The 22,014-nt window shown below is 49.3% G+C and overlaps 1 protein-coding gene and 1 pseudogene across 1 annotated transcript in view; one reads left to right on the top strand and one right to left on the bottom strand.

Moving 5' to 3' along the window:
• DNAH1 (dynein axonemal heavy chain 1) overlaps positions 1-22,014 on the top strand; it is a 72,287-nt gene that overhangs the window by 8,408 nt on the left and 41,865 nt on the right. The window contains exons 7-17 of the mRNA XM_087867002.1: positions 61-313; positions 13,669-13,826; positions 14,694-14,905; positions 15,553-15,851; positions 17,202-17,352; positions 18,330-18,523; positions 18,619-18,844; positions 19,342-19,461; positions 19,818-19,900; positions 20,968-21,109; positions 21,562-21,717. Coding sequence (XP_087723128.1) covers positions 61-313; positions 13,669-13,826; positions 14,694-14,905; positions 15,553-15,851; positions 17,202-17,352; positions 18,330-18,523; positions 18,619-18,844; positions 19,342-19,461; positions 19,818-19,900; positions 20,968-21,109; positions 21,562-21,717 — 1,994 coding nt within the window. The remainder of the gene's footprint in view (positions 1-60; positions 314-13,668; positions 13,827-14,693; positions 14,906-15,552; positions 15,852-17,201; positions 17,353-18,329; positions 18,524-18,618; positions 18,845-19,341; positions 19,462-19,817; positions 19,901-20,967; positions 21,110-21,561; positions 21,718-22,014) is intronic.
• LOC123798732 (peptidyl-prolyl cis-trans isomerase A pseudogene) lies at positions 3,468-3,948 on the bottom strand (annotated as a pseudogene).

The raw sequence follows: 22,014 nt of genomic DNA, 5'->3' as shown, positions 1-22,014 counted from the left end.
TTCCAACCCAGAAGGTCTGACTGTGTCGTGTGTCCCTGTCTCCCTCCCACCTGGCCCCAGGAAGGCCCCCCCTCCTCACCTGCCAGTACTGGGTGCCCCGGATCCAGCTTCTCTTCTGTGCTGAGGACCCGCGCGTGTTCACACAGCGCGTGGTCCAGGCCGATGCCCTGCGCAAGAACACAGAGGCTCTGCTACTGTACAACCTGTATGTGGACTGCATGCCGTCCGAGGGCCGCCGGCTCATCGGCGAGCAGAGCCTGAGCAAGATCAAGCAGTGGGCCATGAGCACACCGCGGATGCGCAAAGGGCCCTCGTGAGTCCCCCCCCCCCCCCCCCCGTCACTTCCTCCCGGAGCCCCCGCGCCCATCTGTGGGCCATTCCGCTCCCTGCGCTGTGGACTTCTTGGGCTCTAGAGGGTGTCTTGTTCATCTCCAGATCTCTCATTATCAACATCGACTCAGATTCTCTTTTCGTTTGAAGGGTTATAATCTGTTACTACCATTTTATATTTTGATGCCCCAATTGTCCCAGATTTGGCCAGAGGGAGCCTCTTCAAGCTGATTTATGTGTCCTGATAGGTTCCTCTTGTACTTTTGGCCACAGCAAAATGTTCTGAGTTCATTTTATACTTCCCCAGACCCAGCCTTGAAATCAGCTATTTCTCCAAGGAGCCCTGGTTCCTTTCAGTGGGGAATGGTATTTAGAAGCCGAGATCTGGGCACTGGATATGCTCATTGCTACTGGAAACTCATTGCTTTAGGTTCTTAGACCGGACAAATCTGGGGGAATATGTATAATAACATTATACCACATTGTTATTGCATATAACCTCCACACTCCCCCGTGTGTATTTCTACCTATCGATCTATCTGGGTTCAAACTGACGCTAGTACCGCATGGCTCATTCTCACTTATACATATTTGGTACTTCTTTCTCCAGAAGAAAACCAGCTCCCATTCATTGTTCATAGTATATTTGCTCAGTCCTAGAATACACAGAAAGTAGTTTCAAACTGCTAATTCGTACTCTTTCGAAGAAAAACCTTACTAAGTAGACCTTGACACACATTTAGTGTTTTTTCTCTTCACCCTGGGGGCATATAGTCTGAATACCATATTCAAAAGTTATTTGCTTTAGTTCTTCCCACCCCTTCAGTGGGGTATGTTCATTTGATGAAATATAGTGTGGTCAGTTTGTTCTTTGTATGTAATGTATATTTTCTCTGTATCTGCTTCTCTCACTGATATATAGTATTCATTAAAGTATCCTCGGATCTGTCCCTCTCCACCCCCATTCATTCCATCCTCTCTACATCTTCCTCTTTCCACCCTGTTCCCACCACAGGCACATGGCTAACCAGAGTCACGAGCTTCTGCCGTAGCCTTTCTGTATTTCTTTTTGCACAAATGAGCAGACACACGTGTATTCTCAGACCGCCTTCCTTCCTATCCTTTTGCATGTCACCTTACTTCCAGTGCATCCTGGAAATCAATCCATACGAGTTCATTGAGCTCTCCTTCCTTCTTTTTCATAGCCACATAGCAGTCTAGTGTGTGAACGTACTGCGCTTACCATGGTTTATTCGACCGTTCTCTATTATACAGGCAGTTAGGTCATTGCCAGTATGTTGCAATCATAAACAGTGCTACAAGGAATACCCTCGTGCTTTCGTATGTTCATGGTGATGCAGGGGTAGCTTCAAGGGTAGCTGAGAAGCGGGATTGCTAAATCAAAAGATAAGCACAACTGTAGCTTGGTTCGCTGTCGCCAGATTTCCCTCCGTGGGGGTGGTGCTGTTTTGCCTACCCACCAGCAGCGTGTGAGTGCCCGTTTCCCCACAGCCTTGCCGAGAGTGTGTCGCCATGCTATGTGATTTTTTTTGCCAGTCTGGAAGATAAGTGAGCAACGTAAGTAAGTCTGAAGCATTAAAAGTAAGGCTGAACATTTTTCCATCTTTTCGTGTGATTAAAGACAAGTTTTAGATATTTTTGTGACTTGCCTATTCATGTCTTTTGCCCATTTTTTTCCCCCTCAGGCTTTTGAGCTTTTTCTTCCCTCTGATTTTAAGGGTTCTTTAGATATTAGAGATATTGGTCCTTCATCTGTGATTTATGTTGTAAATATTTTCTCCTGGTTTGTCCGTTGTAGCTTGACTTTGCTTATGGTAGTTTTTGCAATACAACTTTAAACATATGTCTCTAAACAATGTTATTAATCATTTCTTCCATTACATCTGGGGTTTGAGTCATGGTTCGAGGGCCCTTACCCATACTGAAGGTTTCTTCCTGTACTCGTATGGTTTCATATCCTCATTCCATCCTTATGTACGGTGTGTGGTATGGATCCAATTTTATCTTTTTCCAAATGACCAGCATTTATTACATGGTTTATTAAATGCCTATCAGCCTTTATTAAAACTTCCGTCTTTGGCTCAGTGGTTCGACATGCCACCTTTATCATACACTAATGTTTATATGCACTCGGGTCTATTTTTGGACTTTCTATTCTATTCCATTGTTCTGTTTGTTTATGCACTTGGACTACGGTTTAATTATAGGTGTTTTACAGTATATTTTAATGTCTTGTAGGGCCAGCCCCCTTTGTAGCTCTTCCCTTTCAGTGTTTTCCTGGCTATTCTTGCTTGTTTGTTTGCTTTAAGTGGTTATTTTTTTAAAACTGTGACAAAATATACATCATTTTACTAAAATTTACTATTTTACTAAGATAAAATAAAATTTACTATTAGTAAATTTACTAAAATTTTACTATTTTACTACTATTTACTACTAAAATTTACTATTTTAACCATTTTTAAGTGTACAGCTCAGTGGAATTAAGTGCATTCACACTGTTGTGCAACCATCCCTGCCGTCCCTCCACAGAGCTTTGTGAAACTCTGCACTCATTAAACAACTCCCCATTCCCATCTCCCCCAGCCCCTGGCAACCACCATTCTACTTTGCGTCTCTGTGGATTGGACTGCTCCAAGTCCCTCATCTGAGGAGAATCATACAGGCTTTGTCCTTTTGTGTCCGGCTTATTTCACTGAGCATAACGTCTTCTAGGTTCATGCATGTTGTAGCAGGTGTGGGGATTTCCTTGTAATATTCCATCGTGGGCGTGTACCACCTCTTGTTTGTCACTCCTCTGGGGATGGACAATTGGGCTGCTGCCATATTTGGGCTACTGTGAACATGTGTACAAATCTCTCTTCGTGTCCCTGCTTTCTATTCTTTTGGGTGTACACCTGGAAGTGGAGTTGCTAGGGCGTATGGTAATTCTGTTTGCTGTTGTCGTTTGGTTTTTCATAATCATAAACTTAGCTGTACAATCCATCTTGACTTGGAGAGGGGTACGGAAAACATGGAACCCAAAGAACTGCAGTGAAAGCACAGATTGTAGGCCATTATGAACAGATGGGAGAAGGAACCGTCTGGTCGTGAAGATAAAACACACATCAAATTTATTAGAGTTGTCCACAGTCGGCAACGGTGACCTCCTTGCTGCTCTTGCCATTCCTGGACCCAAAGCACTCAGTGGTTTCCATGCCCTCTTTCACCTTGCCAAAGACCACATGCTTGCCACCCAAACACTCAGTCGTGGTAGTGCAGATGAAAAACTGGGAACATTCGTGTTGGGTCTTGCATTTGCCATGGACAAGATGCCAGGACCCGTGTGCTTCAGGCTGAAATTTTCATCATCAGTTTTCTCCCTCTGGTTGGACTTGCCACCAGGGCCATTATGGCGTGTGAAGCCACCCCCCTGGCACATGAACCCTAGAATAATTCTGTGACAGCAGGAAACTTTATAACCAAATCCTTCCTCTTTAGTCCTCAGAGTGCAAACGTTTTTGGCTCTCTTTAGAACTTTGCGAAGGGTTCAAAAGATACATGGCCCAAGGGCTCACGTTGATGGCACTTGTCTAAGAACATCATGGGGTCCACCATGGCAGGGTGGCACAGGGCAGCTCTGGGTGGCGTCAGCGGCATCTGCGAAGCCCTGTTTGTCATTTTTTAGACATTTCCCACCAGCGGGGCACCAGGGTTCTCATTTCTTCACATCCTCACCAACATTTCTTTTCTTTTTTTTCCTTTACATTAGTCACCCTAATGGATGTGACATGGTATTTGATTGTGGTTTTTATTTGCAATTCCCTAAATGATTAGTGATGTTGACATCTTTTCATGTGCTTATTGGCCATTAGTAGGTCCTTCTTTGGAGAAAGGTCTATTAAAATTCTTTGCCCGTATTTGAATCCAGCTGTTTGGTTTTTGTTGTTGAGTTTTATGAGTTGTCTATATATTCTGGATATTAATCCCTCATCAGAGATGTGATGTTTTCTCCCATCTCATGGTTTGCCTTTTTATTCTGTTGCTAGTGTCCTTTATGTTACTAGGACACAAGGTTTTTCATGTTGATGAATTCTAATTTGTCTGTTTTTTCTTTTGTTGCCTGTGCCTTTGGTGTCACAGCCAGGAGATTGTTTCCAAATCCACTGTCATGAAGCTTTCCCCCATCTGTTCTAAGAGTTTCATAGTTTTAGCTCTTATATTCAATCTTTGATCCATTTTGAGTAAATTTTTGTATATGGGGTTAGGTAAGGGTTCAGTTTTTTTCTTCTGCATGTGGAGATCCAGTTTTCCTAACACAGTATGTTGAAAAGACTGTTCTTTCCCCCATCGAATGGTCTTGGCACCCTTGTTGAAAATCATTTGACCCATATATATTTGGGAGTTTATTTCTAGACTCTTGTTCCCTTCCTTTGGTCTATATACCTTTCTGCCAGTACCACACTGTTTGATTACTGCAGCTTTCCATTAAGTTTTGAAATCAGGAAGTGTGAGTCCTCCCACTTTGTTCTTTTTCAAGATTCTTTTGGTTATTTGGGTCTCTTGAAATTCCATACGAATTTTAGGATGGATTTTTCTATTTTTGCAAAAAATGTTGTTGGGATTTTGTTGTTGTTGGGATTTTGGTAGGCATTTGCGTGCTTTTTTCCCCCGTGAGCATTGTATCAGCTCCTCCAGCTCTATCTTAAAAACACTTTGTATTTTGGGGTACCTGGGTGGCTCAGTTGATTGGGCATCTGACTCTTGATTTTGGCTCAGGTCACGATCTCAGGGTTGTGGGACCGAGCCCCTAGTTGTGCTCTGTACTAAGCACAAGTCCTGCTTGGGATTCTCTCTCCCTTTCCATTTGCCCTTCCTCCAGCTTGCATTATCTCTCTCTTAAAAAAACACACACACACACACACACAACACTTTGTATTTTCAATGGGATTGCATTATATTTTTAAATTACCTGGGTACAGCCGACATCTTTAGGATCTTGAACTGTCCTATCCAAGAACAAAGAATGTTCACTCATTTGTTCAAGACTACTTTTGTATCTAGGAATGCTTTATGTTTTTCTCATATAGGTTTTGCATATTTATTAAGTATTTCATCTTCTTTGTCACTATTATAAATGGGATTTTCTCTATTATTGTGTCTACTGATTTGCGTATGCTAATTTTACATCCTGTTGCAAACAATCCTTACTGAATTGTTTGAATGTGTTTTATCATTGATTCTCCAGGGCTTTCTAAGTACATATTACCTGTAGATAGAGATAGTTTTACTTATTCTTCTCCAATTCTTATTCCTCTAATCACTTTCTCTTGCCTAATTGCATTTTCCAATACCTGCAGTACAACATTGAACAGTAGTAGAGATGGTAGGGATCCTTACCTTGTTCCTAATAATAGTGGAAGTACCTCTAGTAAGTTTCCCCCTTAAGAAAATGCTAGCTTTAGGACTTTATTTAATCACATATTCATTGAAACTACTGCTTTCTTCCAAGTGTTTATTTGTCACAGGCTTTTAAAGTACTTATGGAGATAATCCTATGATTTGTCTCCTTAGATCTATTAACATGGTGTATTATATTAATTGATTTTCTGATAGTGAAACAACCTTGGATTCCTTTAATAAATCCCACCTGGCCATGGTGTATCATTTTTTAAAAAATGTATTGGGTTCTGTTGGTTAGTATGCTGTCTAGAACTTTTGCATCAATATAAGTAGTGTTGGTTTGTAATTTTTTTTGTACTGTCATTTTCAAGTTTGAAACAAGTTATACTTGCTTTATAAGAAGAATATTGATGTTTTCCTTCATTTTTCAGTACTCTGGAACAATTTTTATTGTATTGAGGCTATCTGGTTATTCCCTTCTGAAACCATTTGGATGTGGTGTTTCTGGTGGGATAGTTCCTCTATAACTTCATTTTTCTAAAGGAATTGGTCTAGTTAAGCTTTGTATTTCCAATTTGGGGCTCAATTTTGATATACTTTGGTTCTCTAAAAAATGATCCGTGTTTTCTAGGTTTTAAAATATATTTGCCTAGGGGTGCTGGGTGGCTGGGTTGGTTGGCGTCTGCTTTCGGCTTGGGTCGTGATCCCGGGGTCCTGGGATGGAGCCCCGCGGAAGGCTCCCTGCTCCGCGGGGAGCCTGCTTCTCCCTCTCCTCCCCACTCATGTTCTCTGTTGCTAATTCTGTTTCTCTCTCCAATAAATGGATAAAATCTTTAAATGTGTGTGTGTGTGTGTGTGTGTGTGTATTTGCCTAGACTTTTGATAAGTGGTCTCATGATTTAGAAAGTTTTTTCTATCTCAATGTCGACTTCCCCCTCGTCTCTTCTTATTTTGTAGAGTTATGCTCTCTTCCTTTTTTGCTTAATTAAGTTTCCTAGTGATTTGTTTGATGTGTTAATTTTTTTAAAAAATAGGACCTTGATTTATTAATTTGACTGTTTTCTACGTCTACCTCGTTAATTTCTACTCCTTTTTTTAATAAAGATTTTATTTATTTATTTATTTATTTATTTATTTATTTATTTATTTGAGAGAGAGAGAGAAAGGGGGAGGAGGGCAGAGGGACAAGCAGACTCCCTGCTGAGTATGGAGCGTGACATGGGGCTCCATCCCAGAACCCTGAGATCATGATCTGAGCCGAACTGACACACTTAACTGACTGAGCCACACAGGTGCCCCCATTTCCACGTTCTTTCTTTCTTTTTTTTTTTTTTGAAGATTTTATTTATTTATTTGACAGAGATAGAGACAGCCAGCGAGAGAGGAAACACAAGCAGGGGGAGTGGGAGAGGAAGAAGCAGGCTCACAGCAGAGGAGCCTGATGCGGGGCTCGATCCCATAACGCAGGGATCACACCCTGAGCCGAAGGCAGACGCTTAACCGCTGTGCCACCCAGGCGCCCCCCATTTCCACTTTCTATTATTTCCTTTCTTGTGCCTTCTTTTGGCTTATGTTTTGTTATGTTTATAGGAATTTATATTAATAGGAATTTATATTATAGGAATTTAATTCACTTATTTATGTTTTTATTGATAACTGTGTTTAAGGCTAATGAACTTTCTATTGATAACTGCTTTAAAAATAGTCACAGATTCTGATATGTAGTATTTCATTTTTTTATTCCAAAAATCTGATTTATATTTCCCATTTCTTTAAAGAATTGTTTAATGTTGGGTTTTACAATTTTCCTCATGAAAAGGACTTGTTAAAATTTGTTGTTAATAATTTCTACTTTTATGGCATTGAGATCAGAGAGTGTTACTTATAATATTTCTACTCTATAGAACTTGCTGATGTTTTCTCTGTGACTTAATATATAATCAATTTTTTGCTGAATGTTCTACTTGCACGTGAGAAGAGGTATATCCCTATTGTTAGGGTATAAGAGCTTTATATAAGCATGTATTCCAGAAAAATCTATCTTATTATGTTATTTTAAAAATTTGTTTGTTTATTTATTTATTTATTTATTTATTTATTTATTTATTTAAAGATTTTGCTTGTCAGAGAGAGAAAGAGAACGCACACAAGCAGAGCTGCGGGCAGAGGGAGAAGCAGGCTCCCGCTGAGCAAAGAGCCCGATGTGGGACTTGATCCCAGGACCCTGGGATCATGACCTGAGCCCAAGGCAGACACTTAACCGACTGAGCCACCCAGGCATCCCTGAATTATGTTATTTATTTCTTTGATATCTTTACTTATTTTTGTCCATGGAGAATAGTGTGTTATATTATCGTTACTAATTGTGGCTTTTAGCATTAAAAAGTGCTCTTGATCAGGTCAAAGGCTCTATGACCAGAATTTACCTTTTTTGATATCAGCATTGTAACCTGACTTTTGTCATTTCCATTTTCCTGAGATATTTTTGCCCATCCCGCCATTTTTAGCCTTTCTGAGTTAGAGAGATCTCTTGTTATCAGTGTATAGTCAGGTCTTCCTTTGTGAGTCAAATTGAAGATCTTTCTCTTGTAATAAGTGAGTTAAACCCATTCATATTTATTGATAGAGCTGCTACGTTTGATCTCAATTCTGTTTCCTTCTTTACGTGATGTAGTTTCTTTGTTCTTTCACTTTTTAATTTCTTTTTTTTTTAAAGATTTTATTTTTAAATATTCTCTACACCCAACGTGGGGCTGGAACTCACAACCCTGAGATCAAGAGTCCCATGATCTTCCAACTGAGCCAGCCAGGCGCCCCTCACTTTTTAAATTTCTTTTGGTATGTGGGCAGTTTTGTACCTTATTTGAGCGGTTTCTTTTGTAGTTAAGCCTTTTATAGTGCCCCATGTCCCCTGCTTTCTTATTTAACCTGTTAATATCTGCTTTGTCCGTTTTTAATGGTATCCTTCTACTCCCTTTGATTTCCTTTGTAACAGTCTTGACTTTATTCTACTTTCTTCATCCCTTTTGCCTCCCATTTTTAAAAAAGAATCATTTATTTATTTTAGAGAGTATGAGGTGGGGGAGGGGCAGCGGGACAAGAAGAAGGAGAGATGCAGCCTCCCCGCTGAGCACAGAGCCTTTTGAGGGATTCAAGCTCAGGACACCCCCTCCCACCCACCCAGATCATGACCTGAGCCCAAACTTAGAGTGAGACTCAACCGACGCTGAGCCACCCAGGTACCCCTCTCCTCCCATTTTTAGTTGCTTTTTTTCTCCTTACTATTTTGATATGATATTCTTCCACTCTCATCTCTATCTTTGTTTTATTTTTATTTTTTAAAATAAATTTTAGTGATCGAGTGATTGTATGCTCTATGCCCAACGTGGGGCTCGAACTCACAATCCTGAGGTCAAGAATCATGCGCTCCACCCACTGAAGCAGCCAGACTCCCCATCTTTGTTTTAGTCTTAAATCTACAATTAAGTCAATTGAGTATATCAGACTTTTTTTCTGAAGTTTCTCCTGTCATTTTGTGGGATAGGAAAGAACAATCTTCTTTCTTTATACCCTTCTAGGTTCTTGCCTGAGGCTCTGTAACAAAGACAGATTAGCAAGAGAGGAGCTTACAAATTTATGTTTCCCTTGACATGGGAGCCTTCATAAGGAAATGAAGACCTGAAGGGGTTAAACCTATGCTAGGTCCGGTGAAGAGTAGAAGGCTGTGGGAATTGTGGCAAGACACAAGGATATGAGCTAAGGGTAGTAAACTGAGGAAAACTGAGGGAGGCCTCTTCATTGGGATTCCTCTTGGTGTCATTCCATCTTGGAGCTAAGGACGCCTTTTCCTCTGGGTTTAAGGAGGGCATGTCTCGCATGAGGATCTTATGACCCGATTCAGGGGAAGCCCATTTCTCAAATTCCTTCAGCTTAAAACATTCAATATGCCAAGGTGCCATATTTGGGGAAGTGTGTCCTGAACCCCATCAATCTCTTGGTTGAATGAAGCTCCTCTTCTAGTAGATTCCTCATCAAGGGCTCAAGAGTATGGTATAGGTCTTGAATGTTGAAGACTTGATGACAACATGGGGCGCCTGGCTGGCACAGCGCTTAAGCGTCTGCCTTCGGCTCAGGGCGTGATCCCGGCGTCCCCGCGTTATGGGATCGAGCCCCACATCAGGCTCCTCCGCTGTGAGCCTGCTGCTTCTTCTCCCACTCCCTCTGCTTGTGTTCCCTCTCTCGCTGGCTGTTCCTATCTCTGTCAAATAAATAAATAAAATCTTTAAAAAAAAAAAAGACTTGACAACTTGATTTGATATAAAATTCTTGTTTCACACTGTCATTGCTTGAGGTTTTTTGTTTGTTTTAATGCTGCTCTTTTGTTGACTTGCTTTCAGTGTTGATTTTGAGAGGCCCGATGCCAGTCTAACTCCTGTGTCCTTGTAAGTTGTTTGATTTTTTGGCTTGGAGGCCTTGGGGTTTTTTTGTTTGTTTTTCATCTTTAAAGTCTAATCATTTTACTAGGGTATGTCTCAGAGTTGATCATTCTGGGTCAGTTTTCCTAAGTACAAAATGGGCTTTTTAAATACATAGATTCAGATATTCTTTATTTCTGGAAATTTCTCTTGGATTATAGTTTTAAATATTCTGTTCCATTATCCTGTTTTTCTTTATCAGATTCCCTTATATTTCTCTATCTTTATCTCTATCTCTATCTCTATCCATCTATCTATCTATCTATCTATCTATCTATCTATCATCTATCTATCTATCCATCCATCTATCTATCTATCTATCTATCCATCTATCCATCCATCTATCTATCCATCTATCTATCTATCTATCTATCTATCTATCTATCTATCTATCCATCTATCTATCCATCCATCTATCTATCTATCTCATCTATCATCTATCTTGCTGCTTCATCTATTTTTTTTAAAGATTTTATTTATTTATTCATTTGACAGAGAGAGAGAGCACAAGCAGGGGGAACAGCAGAGGGAGAGGGAGAAGCAGGCTCCCTGCCAAGCAGGGAGTCCAATGGGGGGCTGGATCCTAGGACCCTGGGATCATGACCTGAGCTGAAGGCAGACACTTAACCATCTGAGCCACCCAGGTGCCCCATGAGCCATCCAAGCGCCCCTACCTATTTCTAATTTAAACATTTGTGTCCCTTTTTAGTTCTTTCCCCTCCTCATTTTAATTTTCTTGGTTATATTCTGGTCTTTCTTCAATGTACTTTATTACATTTTTTATTTGACTCATTCTTCCTTAGGCACCTCTAATTTTACCTTCCTTCCAGAGATAATTTTGTTTCTTCCATTTTCCCCCCTGAGTTCAATGAAATAGCTTTTCGTTTCTTCCTGTTATTTGCCTATTTCGGTGTTTTAGTTGTGAAATTCTGATTCAAGGTTTTTCATATGCCCAAACACTTGTTTGAAGATATTTAGTTCGGTTTGAAGTGCTATGCTAGTTTTCTTCTGCTTTGTCCTTGTTTTTTTCTTTGAGGGTTGGATGAGAATTTTCATCAGGTGAGGTGGGTTCTCTCTCTCTCTTTCTCTCTCTCTCAGTAGCTTTATGTAAGTGTCATCTACTTTCACCCCTTCCATTCTCGGATTTGGGATGATTTACAAAATTCCTAGTTCCAGGGCGCCCTCTTCCGTTAGGAGAGCAAACCAGGTTTTTTTTCTTTTTCTGAGCGGATGGCTGTGTGTGTGTGTGTGTGTGTTGGGGAGAGGGGTTGTCCTCCCAAGTTGTTGTTTTCTCTTACCTTGCAGGACTCTAATTTTTCACTTTTGCTTCCTTTCCCATCACCCTTCAATCTCCAACGTCCTCCTTTTCTTTTACCTCCGCCCTCCAACGTCATGATGCCTTTCAAAGAACGTCACCTTGAATGAATGCGTGGAAGTCCCTTCTTTGCCCTAAGTGCTCTGATTCTCCGGGACTCATGGTCAGTGTTTTTGCAGTGGGGTGGACTTTCTCTCTTTCTGGCAGGACTTCAGACCAAGCTTAGGGGCTACCCCTCTTCTGCTCCGTCTTCCCCAGACGGCCCCCGTCCTCCATGCAGGCTGGCAGCAGGAGGTGAGCTGCACCTCACTGGGAACTGACAATTATTTTTCTACTTAAAGATAATGTGAAGTTTGGGCATTTTCTTTATGCTGGGTATGCTGACGGTATGGATTTTGGTGGTGTGATTTGTCCTGGCTTTTGTTTTTTCTCTTTCCTTCTGTCTTTTGAGAGCGTGTGGGGAGGTTGGCATTGATGTGGCCACCATTACCTTGGTTGTCCAGAATTCCATTTCTTGGGTTTTAAATCACTGAGAATGTTTTGGGCTGTTTATAACAAATAGCTGGGCTCAGATTGGCTTAGACAGCAGGAAAACACACTGCTTTACTGAGAACTAGAAATCGGACGCAGGGCTGTGTCCCCATTGGGCGCTGGCTTCATCCCTGGGCAGGTGGCAGCAACAGTTTCAGAAGTACAAAGTCCAGAGTCCACCAAGTCCTGCCCTAGATTGGATTCCCTCGAAGCCGAGCCCATATGGGGGGGGATTCTTGTATAACGGATGTATTGATGGAGTCCTCCCAGGAGACATGTAAGGGAGGTGGCAGGATATAATGGAGGCAAGCCGCTGGGCAGAGATGCGGTTTTAAGAGAAGTAGGGCCTCTGATCTCACAGGCAACTCTGGAGCATGAACAACACCCCAGCATTTGTCCTGGGGAAGATGGGACAAGGGAGCTTGGTTTTATAGCTCTGCATCGATGGTTGATGATGACCGGATCACGTTCCCACTCCTAAGCCAAGTAGTAGTCTGGTCAAGCTCTGCCACGGCCCCAGAGCTGGGACACGTCAACTTGCCCTAAGTCATGTGAGAAAGGAGAGAGTCCCAGAACAACAGTGAGGTGCAATGAGGAGAAAGTGGACACCAGGCAGGCAAGCAAGTCTCCCTCTTGTGCCAGACACAGGGGCGCAGCTGTGAACACACCCCATGAAGGGCCTGCCCTCCTGGGCTTTCAGTCTGGCCAGGGAGATACACAATGAGAAAACAAGGTGATTCAGGGTTTGGTAGGCACTGTGGAGACAAAGCAAGACAAGGGAATAGAGATGTCATGGATGGGGCTCTCCTGTCAAGAGAAGGCCTCAGCTCATTTGAGCTGAGTCTTGGAAAAAGTAAGGGGAGAAGAGGATTCTGGCTGGGGGAGCAATAGTGAATGAATGAAAAAAATGCCCTCAGGAGGTAAGGATTGTTGAGACAGGGGAAGAACTTTGGGCGCACAAATGAGGCTGCCCTCATCCGGAGGGGGCAAAGCGTGCCTGGGGTAGAAACCCCAAGGGAGGAGCCTGGGCTGGTCAGGCAGCAGGAGGGGCTGGGATCAGAATGTGGCCACCAGAGGGAATGGTAAATGCAAAGGCTCTGAGGTGAGAGCTCAGAGTGCCTCCAGGAACCCAGGGGGGCTGCCTGTGGCTGAAGCTGGGCTGAGGGTGGGGCAGGAAGGTGACTAGAGCTGAGAACAGGGAGGGTCTGGTCCCAGGAAGAGGTCTGACTTTATCCTAGGATGCAGGGGCCCAGGACGGATTTTTAGCAAGAGAAGGATGTGCTCAGACTTTAGTTTTGTGGGGAGTGGATTGGAATGGGCAGGGGTGGAAGTGAGGGGACCAGGCAGGGACAGTGTCTTGCTGGGATGACACTGAGAAATGAGAAACAATACAGGCCGACTCAATTGGTGCGATGGGAGAGGGGGGTGTGACACTTAAGAGGCAGGGACAAGGGTGATGGAGGTTAGTGGCTGGGGGCCAGGTGGGAGGTGTGCCCATGAATCTGGAAGGGAAGTCCCAAACACATGCCCACAGGTCAATGCCAGAGCCCACAGCGTGGGGGTGACAGGGTGTGGGGAGCCCCCTGACTCCCCTGCCCCCTTCCCCATTGGCAGGGTTCTGGAGCACCTCAGCAATCTCTCCAGAGAGGTGAGCCTGGACTATGAGCGCAGCATGAACAAAATCAGCTTTGACCAGATTGTCTCCTCCAAGCCGGACACGTTCTCCTATGTGACCCTGCCTGAGAAGGAGGAGGAGAAGGTGCCCAGGCAAGGTGAGGGCGGCTGGACGAAGGCGGGCCCCATGGCCACCCACGTAGCCAGAGCCCTCCCGCTCCTCCCTGTAAGGTGGTCCGTAAACCTGACACTCCCAGCTTCTTCCCCAGCTGCCTAGGGAGCTGGGGCGGGGGCCGGGGTGTCCATGAAGGCTCTTATAAAAACTAGGAGTCTTGGGGCACTGCTTAAGATTCTCTCCCTCTCCCTGTGCCCCTCTCCCCATCCGCCTCTCTCTAAATCAAGCAATCAATCCATCCATCCATCCCAGTAGTCTGAGTAGCACAGAAGGAAGCAGGTAATGTGTATTAGGACAACCACTGCTCAGAAGCGGATGGAAGGGCTCTGACGGTCTGAGGGACATAGAACAGCAGGAGCCGGTGGCATTGCTGCAGCCCCATCTGACCCGTGGCAGACTGAGTCTCGAGTAGGACACTAGTTCCCCCAGGCCCTCCTTGCTTTGACTTCTCTGATGACTGAATTTCATTTCCCGGCCCGAGCTGCCACATGTATGAAGTGTCCAGGAAGCTGGGGTGGGGCATGGACAGTGGGCAGTCCGAGGGTCCCGGTACCCACATCTCCCTTGCTTGGTGCTGGGTTGTATGCAGAGTGGGCAGGAGTGAAGGGGGACAGGGTCTGTGGTTCTCATCCACTTCAAAGGGGTCAGTGACCCAGAGAGGCCCGGAGGGGATCCATTTACTCACCCCAGAGCAGGCAGCTTGCTGCGGGGAGAGAGGGGTTCTGGGGATGTGGTTTCTCTTTGGGAGGAGATGGGAGTTGTATCTCTCCATCACCACCCTGTAGAGCATCCTAACCCCTGGTGTGTCCCAGGCCAATCTGACACTGGCCCTCCGCCCTCACCCCTGCAGGGCTGGTGAGTGTCCCCAGCTACCCCTTCCGGGAGCAGAAGGAAGACTTCACCTTTGTGTCCCTGCTTACACGGCCAGAGGTCATCACGGCCCTCAGCAAGGTGCGGGCTGAATGCAACAAGGTGACCGCCATGTCCCTGTTCCACTCAAACCTCTCCAAGTACAGTCGCCTGGAGGAGTTCGAGCAGATCCAGTCCCAGACCTTCTCGCAGGTGCGTGGGCTTCCGGGGCTTGGAGGGCCACATGCAGGCTGGAGCCTTGGAGCTGACTGGCCAGCGGTGAGGCCGTGAGCCCCTGTTCTCCTTAAAACCTAGACCTTGTGGGAGGCTGGGGGTGGCCCCGGTGGATGGTTCATTTCAGAGAGGAGACCCAGGGTAGGCTCCCTTTCTAGTCGCTTGCCATCCAACCCTGGTGGCCTCTGAAGCAGACCCCTTGTCTTGGAAAGGAGAGCAGGAACCCCACATACCCGCTAAGTTTGGGGTGTGAGGGAAGAAGGGGCAGCCTTGTGGGAGACCATCACCAGATGGCCCAGGAGAAAAGCTCCCCATCCCTGCTTCACTCTGTGTCTGTCTCTGCTCATTTCCTGTGTCTTAGTCCCTCGGTCTCTCCCTTAGGTCGGGAGAAAGCCCTGCTTCTGCTGCTCCTCCTCCCTCCTGCCCCCAGAGGAGCCCCGGTCCCCAGGGTCACAGGAGGGTGTTGGTGGTAGGGCTCGGCCGTCAGTTGGGGGGGGGGGAGATCCTTCCGTGGTCATCCGGGTCCTGAGGCTGGCCCGGCACCCTGCTGCCTCCGGTCACCGAGCGTGGTGGCTGTGGGCACAGGTTCCCGGGCGGCCCGCCTGATGCCACCATGGCCACTCCAGGTGCAGATGTTCCTCAGGGACAGCTGGATCAGCACGCTCAAGGTGGCCATGCGGAGCAGCCTGCGTGACATGAGCAAGGGCTGGTACAACCTCTACGAAACCAGCTGGGAGGTGTACCTCCTGTCCAAGCTGCGCAAGCTGATGGAGCTGCTCAAGCACGTGCTGCAAGACGCGCTGCGCTTCCTGGTGCAGGACTCGCTGGCCAGCTTCTCACAGTTCATCAGCGATGCGTGCTGCAGCGTGCTGGACTGCCCCGATCACATGGTCTGGGGCCACGACCTCATCAACAGCCCCTACAGGTGGGGCTGGCCGAGCGCAGGCGCCCGGGACGCCCCCACTACTCCTTGCTAGGCTGGCACAGGTGGGGGGGCGGGGCAGCCGGGACCAGCGTGCCCTGCACTACCGGGTCCTGGATGGTAGGGAGAGCCCGGCCCCTGCCCTGGTGGCCCGGGAATGTCCCACCAGCTCTGACTCGCACGTCTCTGGGTGACCTTCGTTTTCTCCATCAGTCCCTGAGTTACTCAGTCAAAAGAAATATTCTTCGAGCACTTGCCATGAGCCAGGTGGGGTTCTGGGGGAACCAGAGAGGCATGACTCCTGCTCTCATGGGGGACAGACAGCAAGCAAATGAATCAATAGACGGTCACTGCCGATCTTGGCAGGGGCCGTGACAGACCCCGGGTGGGGCAGGGGACTCTGCCAGGGGGTCAGGGTCATCTGAGTCAAGACCTGAGACTGAGAGGAAAGCGGCCAGGGAGATGTGTGAAGGAGAGGCCCCGGGTGGAAGGCCCAGCACATGTAGAGGCTCGGAGGGGAGGAAGATCGGGGGGCAGTCAAGAATGGAAAGGCCAGCAGCTATGGCTGGAGTAGGGAAGGCTGGTCAGGATGATGGGGGAGAGGTTGCAGGGACAGGCCAGATCAGAGCCTCCTGGGGTCACAGTCGGGGCTAGATTTATTCTAAGTGTGGTCGGCAGCCATCAGAGGGGAGTTATAATCTGATTAAACGATGCTCTGGATTTGTAGGGACAAGTGAGGCAGAAGACAAATCAGACCAAGTCTCCTGCCGTTGTCTAGACAAGGGATGATGCGGCTGGGACTTGGGGGGGGCAGATTTGGGGCCATGCCTGGGTGGCAGTGCTATGGGCCTGGTTGCAGTGGGAGGAGGTTGGGGGGAGACAAGCTGACTCCTGGGGTCCACCACTAGTACCGAGCCCTGAGGGGAGCTGGTGGGAGTCACGGGACACAATGTTTGAGATGCCCATTAAAGGCCCAGGTGGGTGGTAGATGGCAATCCAGAGTGCATTGGGGAGGCCTGGCTGGGATCTAGGCTTGAGGGTTGTTGGCATGTAGTGGGCATGTGAAGCCAAGGATGACAGCCTTCTGGGGGCAGCGTGGGTGCCGCAAGGATCCAGGGTCTGGCTCACCTGCCCTGATGACCTCAGAATGGCATGGTGGTCCTCCCTCTCCCTGGTGCCTGTGAACCTCTGGGCAAGTGGCAGGGAGTGAGTAATCTTTGGCTGGTCTGTGTTTTTCTGGTAACTTAGAGGTTTCTAGAAGGAGGGAGGAGGCAATTCTCATGCATGAAGAAGCTCGAGAGCCATCATGCTGGCAGGTCTCTGCCCACCGTCAGCCTGACTATTGCCCCACAGGCCCCGGAAGAATCCCTTGTTCATCGTGGACCTGGTGCTGGATAGCTCGGGGGTGCACTACAGCACGCCACTGGAGAATTTCGAGACATCGCTGCTCAACCTCTTCGACAAGGGCATCCTGGCCACGCACGCAGTGCCCCAGCTGGAAAAGGTACAGCCACAGTTCAAGGCCCAGGGCACCTGCTGGCCTGGCTGCTTGTGGCTACCGAGCCAGAGGCCAACTGTATTAGAGCAGTTCAGCTTTATTTCAGGCCTCCCCCCTGGTCGGTAGTGTGCTCAGACCTTCAATTCTCACTTATTCCTCACCACAAGCTGTGCTGGGAACCATTAGCATCCCCATTTTGTCGTGCCCCATAAGGGCACAAAGTGACTAAGTGTCAGACCTGCGATTGGAGCTGGGCTCGTCCACGCACCCCTGTCACAGCTGTCTGGCCCGGATTCTACCCTCTTGATCCCACCCAGCTCCTGGCCTCTCTCTCCCGCTAAGATGTGGTTGCACACTGACCTCCACACTTGGGACTCCTTGCCAGAAGTCCCTGCTCATCACACACCTGGTTACATCCCACTCCTCCCAGCCCAAGAGCTTCTAGAACTCCAGGCCCCTCTTGTTTTCCTTACTGGTTAGCCAGAGCCATCAGTGACCTGGTGGTCCCGTCTTCTCCTTTCCTGGGCACTGGACTGTCAGGCCCGGGCAGAGGAAGACACTGCCCCTGGCGGGCAAGGGGGCTCCTGGGGCTTCCAGCCCTGTATTAGTCCACAGCCTGCACTCAGAGGCACCACAGCAGACCCTCTCCCCAACCCTCACCACGCTGTCTGTGATTGGCCACACTGCTGCCCCGACCCCCACCACGCTGTCTGTGATTGACCACACTGCTGCCCTGACCCTCACCACAGTGCCAGTGATTGGCCACACTGCTGCCCCGACCCTCACCACAGTGCCAGTGATTGGCCACACTGCTGCCCCGACCCTCACCACAGTGCCAGTGATTGGCCACACTGCTGCCCCGACCCCCACCACGCTGTCTGTGATTGGCCACACTGCTGCCCACTCAGGCTTCGGATCCCATCTCTAATTCCTCTGCCCACCTGCTGGGTGGCTCATCTGGCTCTCCACCCCTGGCTCCGCAGCTGGTGATGGAGGACATCTTTATCAGTGGCGACCCCCTGCTGGAGTCCGTGGGGCTCCACGAGCCATTGGTGGAGGAGCTGCGGGCCGTCATCGCCAATGCTATGCGCAAGGCCATGATCCCACTGCAGGCTTACGCCGGGGAGTACCAGAAGTATTTGGAGCTGAATAACAACGACATTGCCACCTTCCTCAAGTGCGTGCGTACATCTGAGGGCGTCTGGGTGTCGGTGTGACTCCCGGCCACCCACTTACCACCGTCTGCCCTTCGTGTGTGCCCACTGTCCACAGAGCCTACCAGACACGTTCCCCGTCGGCCTCGGAAGTACGGGAGGTGGTGCTCGCCCACCTGCGGGAAAAAGAGATCCTGGACAGCTCGCTGCCCAGCAGTATCGTCATTGGGCCCTTCTACATCAACGTCGACAACGTCAAGCAGAGCCTGTCCAAGAAGCGCAAGGCCCTGGCCACGTCCACGCTGGACATCCTGGCCAAGAACCTGCACAAGGAGGTGGACGATGTAAGTGCCCGCCCACCCGGCCCTGGTGACTGCAACAGCACGTGCACCCGCTCTCGCGTCGGGGACGAGCTCCCACGAATAAGGTGTCCCTAGGCAGGGCGAGGGCTGTCTGCAGATGCCCAGGCCGATGAAAGGATATGAAAGTCAACCTGCTTTGACCCCCGGCCTGCCGGCAGGGAGCTGTCCCATACGGAAGATCCCAGGAAATGGGGGCTGCTACCTCTTTTCCTAGACTTGGAAAGACCTGGGAATCTCTCCCGAAGATGGGCCATTTCATGGAGCCGAGGGTGTGCGAGTGGCCTCAGAAGCCCCATGCATGTGTTGGGCGGGCACAGGAGGCTAGGGAGGCCTCAGCTCCGTAGCAGGTCAGCTGCAGGATGTGGCAGGGTGGGGGCAGTTACCTGTTGGGAGACACTGGGATCCAAGGAGGAGGAGCAGGCCCCAGGAAAGGACGTAGAGGGTACATGGCCTCCCCAACGCCCTCTGCCCACCGCCAGATCTGTGAGGAGTTTCGCAGCATCAGCCGCAAGATCTATGAGAAGCCCAACAGCATCGAGGAATTGGCTGAACTTCGAGAGTGGATGAAGGGCATCCCTGAGAAGCTGGTGGGGCTGGAGGTGAGGCGGGTGTCAGGGGGCCTTGGGGCCAGGGCTGGGAGATTAGGAGCCAAGAGGCTAGAGGTGAGGTAGACACAGAGAACGAGGGGGGAGTTGGGAGGTTACCAGGCTGGATGCATGGTGGAGGTTCAGAACCATGCTATCCGAGAGGCCAGGAGGGTAGAAGGTATGGGACGGGGGCGGGGGTTGGAGGTGTGGCAGCTTGGCCTTTGGAACCCTGAGCCCAGGGCTGGCCGTGCACCCTGCGCCTCCTCCCTAACCCCAATCCTCCCTCTGTGGAAGAGAGCCACCTTTCCTTAGCGCCTAACCACTTTGGGGTCCCACACATGCAGTTTCATTACCACCTGTCCGTGCAGGAGCGGATCGTGAAGGTCATGGATGACTACCAGGTCATGGATGAATTCCTGTACAACCTCAGCACAGAGGACTTCAACGACAAGTGAGTGGGAGCAAAGAGGTGCTGAGACACATGGCTCTCAGATATCCCCGTAGCCGTGGGGGGATATGCCAGCCAAGATGTCTGAGACTGTGGCTCCACGTGGGCCGGGGTCAGGTGGCCAGTGGCGCAGAAGGAAATCACATGAGCCTCTTGGCCCCCTCACTCTGACTCCATTCTCTATACCATTGTCAGCCTGACACACACATGTTCACACAGGCCTGGAATCCCCTTGTTTGTGGTGGGGGCCCTTTGGGATCCTTGGGACCACAGAGAACAGGCAAAGCCAGCCTGGTGGTCAGTCCTTGGGGAGCAGCACTTGTCCCCACCCAGCTCAAGAGCCTTGTGGGAAACAGCCTTAGGTTGGGACTGCCTTACCGAGGCTCCCAGAAACCCCTTGTCCACCCTGCCTGACAGGCCTGGGGTGACTTTAGAATATCGGGGCCTGGGAGAGGTTGGCACTGTCTCCTGGGACACCTGTCAAGAGCCCCAAGGCACTAGCTTTGCAGTGCGTCCCAGTACTCAGGGTGGGCCTCCCCCAGGGTTGGCATTCCTAGGCCAGATGCAGACAGAAGCCCCTAATTCCACAGAGCCCCCACATCAGGCAGCAAAGGGAGTCGGTCTGATATGAAGGAAGCTGGCCTGGTGGCCTGGGGGGGGCACCAAGGAAGTGCAGACTAGAGGCTGTTGCTTTGCCTCATGGGAGAGGCAGAATGTAAGGGGGTGCCCAGCATGACCTCTCTCATTTCCGACACCGTTCTCCCCCTTGCCCCGTCACTGCACTGGGCACCGTGGAAATGCATCTCCCTGGATGCCCACCATAGCTCCCAGACCACAGCCGCAGGGTAGGGACAGCCTCCCCGGCCAGGCAGGCCCACACCCTGACCCCGTTGGTGGCCGTGGCTGCCTCCAGCTCACTTCCACTTCCTGGTTGCTTGGCCCTGGCTGGTTCCAGCCACTGCCTGGATTCCCCCATTCTCCCCTTCACCCTGGGTGCCCCTGCCTGGCTGTGCCACCCCATGATTTCACCTGTGACCTCCCCCCCCAATGCCCACCCCTGGCTCCTCCAGGTGGGCTGCCAGCAACTGGCCTTCTAAGATCCTTGGGCAGATAGAGATGGTGCGGCAGCAGCACATAGAAGATGAGGAGAAGTTCCACAAAATCCAGATCATGGATCAGAACAACTTCCAGGAGAAGCTGGAGGGACTGCAGGTAGGGCTGGTTCAGGGCTCTGCTACGCCTCGCTCCCCACCATGTGCTCTGGGGCCAGGCCTGGCTTCATGCATGCAGGAGGGACTGTGGTAATGTTTGGCGGGTGGACTGGTGGGTGGATGAACAAATGGCTGGAGGGGTGCCTGGGCAGCAAGCTCCAGAAAATTCAGGGTTACAAAGAGTCCCAACTCTTCTGTTGTGTCCTCTGAGCCCCGGTGAGCAAAAAAATGGGCACAATGTTCTAGGCGCTGGGGCTCCCTCTGACCTTGCTGTGTCACCCTGGGACAGTCAGCCTGCTTGTGATGGGCCGGGAACCGGCTTGCTCCAGAAGAGAGTGCCCTCAGCTGGGAGCTGTTGCTGCCTGGGGACCTCGGGCTCCTGGGTGTGTATGGGGATGCAGGCACATGGTTGGGGCCCCAGAGGCCTCTGACCCCTTGCTCCTTGGCCCACAGCTGGTGGTAGCTGGCTTCTCCACCCACGTGGAGATCGCCCGAGCGCACGAGATCGCCAACGAGGTGCGGCGGGTCAAGAAGCAGCTGAAGGACTGCCAGCAGCTGGCAATGCTCTATAATAACCGCGAGCGCATCCTCGGCTTGCCCATCACCAATGTAGGCCTCCTGAGGGCCCGGCGTCCCCTTGGCCCCGGGGCTTGAGGGAGAGCCCATGCTCCCAGGTGGCCGGGCTAGGTAGGGCTTGGTGGGTAGGACTGAGTAGGCTGCAGAGAGGAACTCTCCAGCCCCGGCCCTCAGGGCAAGGAGATGGGCTGGAACCAGGCAGAAGGCCTAGCCGAGCCACTCCGAGCCCAGAGCCTGTGTGCGGCAGGAAGAAGGACGGCCAGGCCAGGGCTCGTGGGGACAGGAAGCAGGGACGGCAGCCGGGAACAAGGAGGGGGAGAGGACCTGGCC

Source organism: Ursus americanus, chromosome 14 (assembly GCF_024610735.1).
Source record: "Ursus americanus isolate L20-20 chromosome 14, mUrsAme1.1.p, whole genome shotgun sequence".
In the NCBI taxonomy this organism is placed as follows: domain Eukaryota; kingdom Metazoa; phylum Chordata; class Mammalia; order Carnivora; family Ursidae; genus Ursus; species Ursus americanus.
Note: the sequence above shows the minus strand (reverse complement) of the source record. Positions and strands in the feature narration are given on the sequence as shown.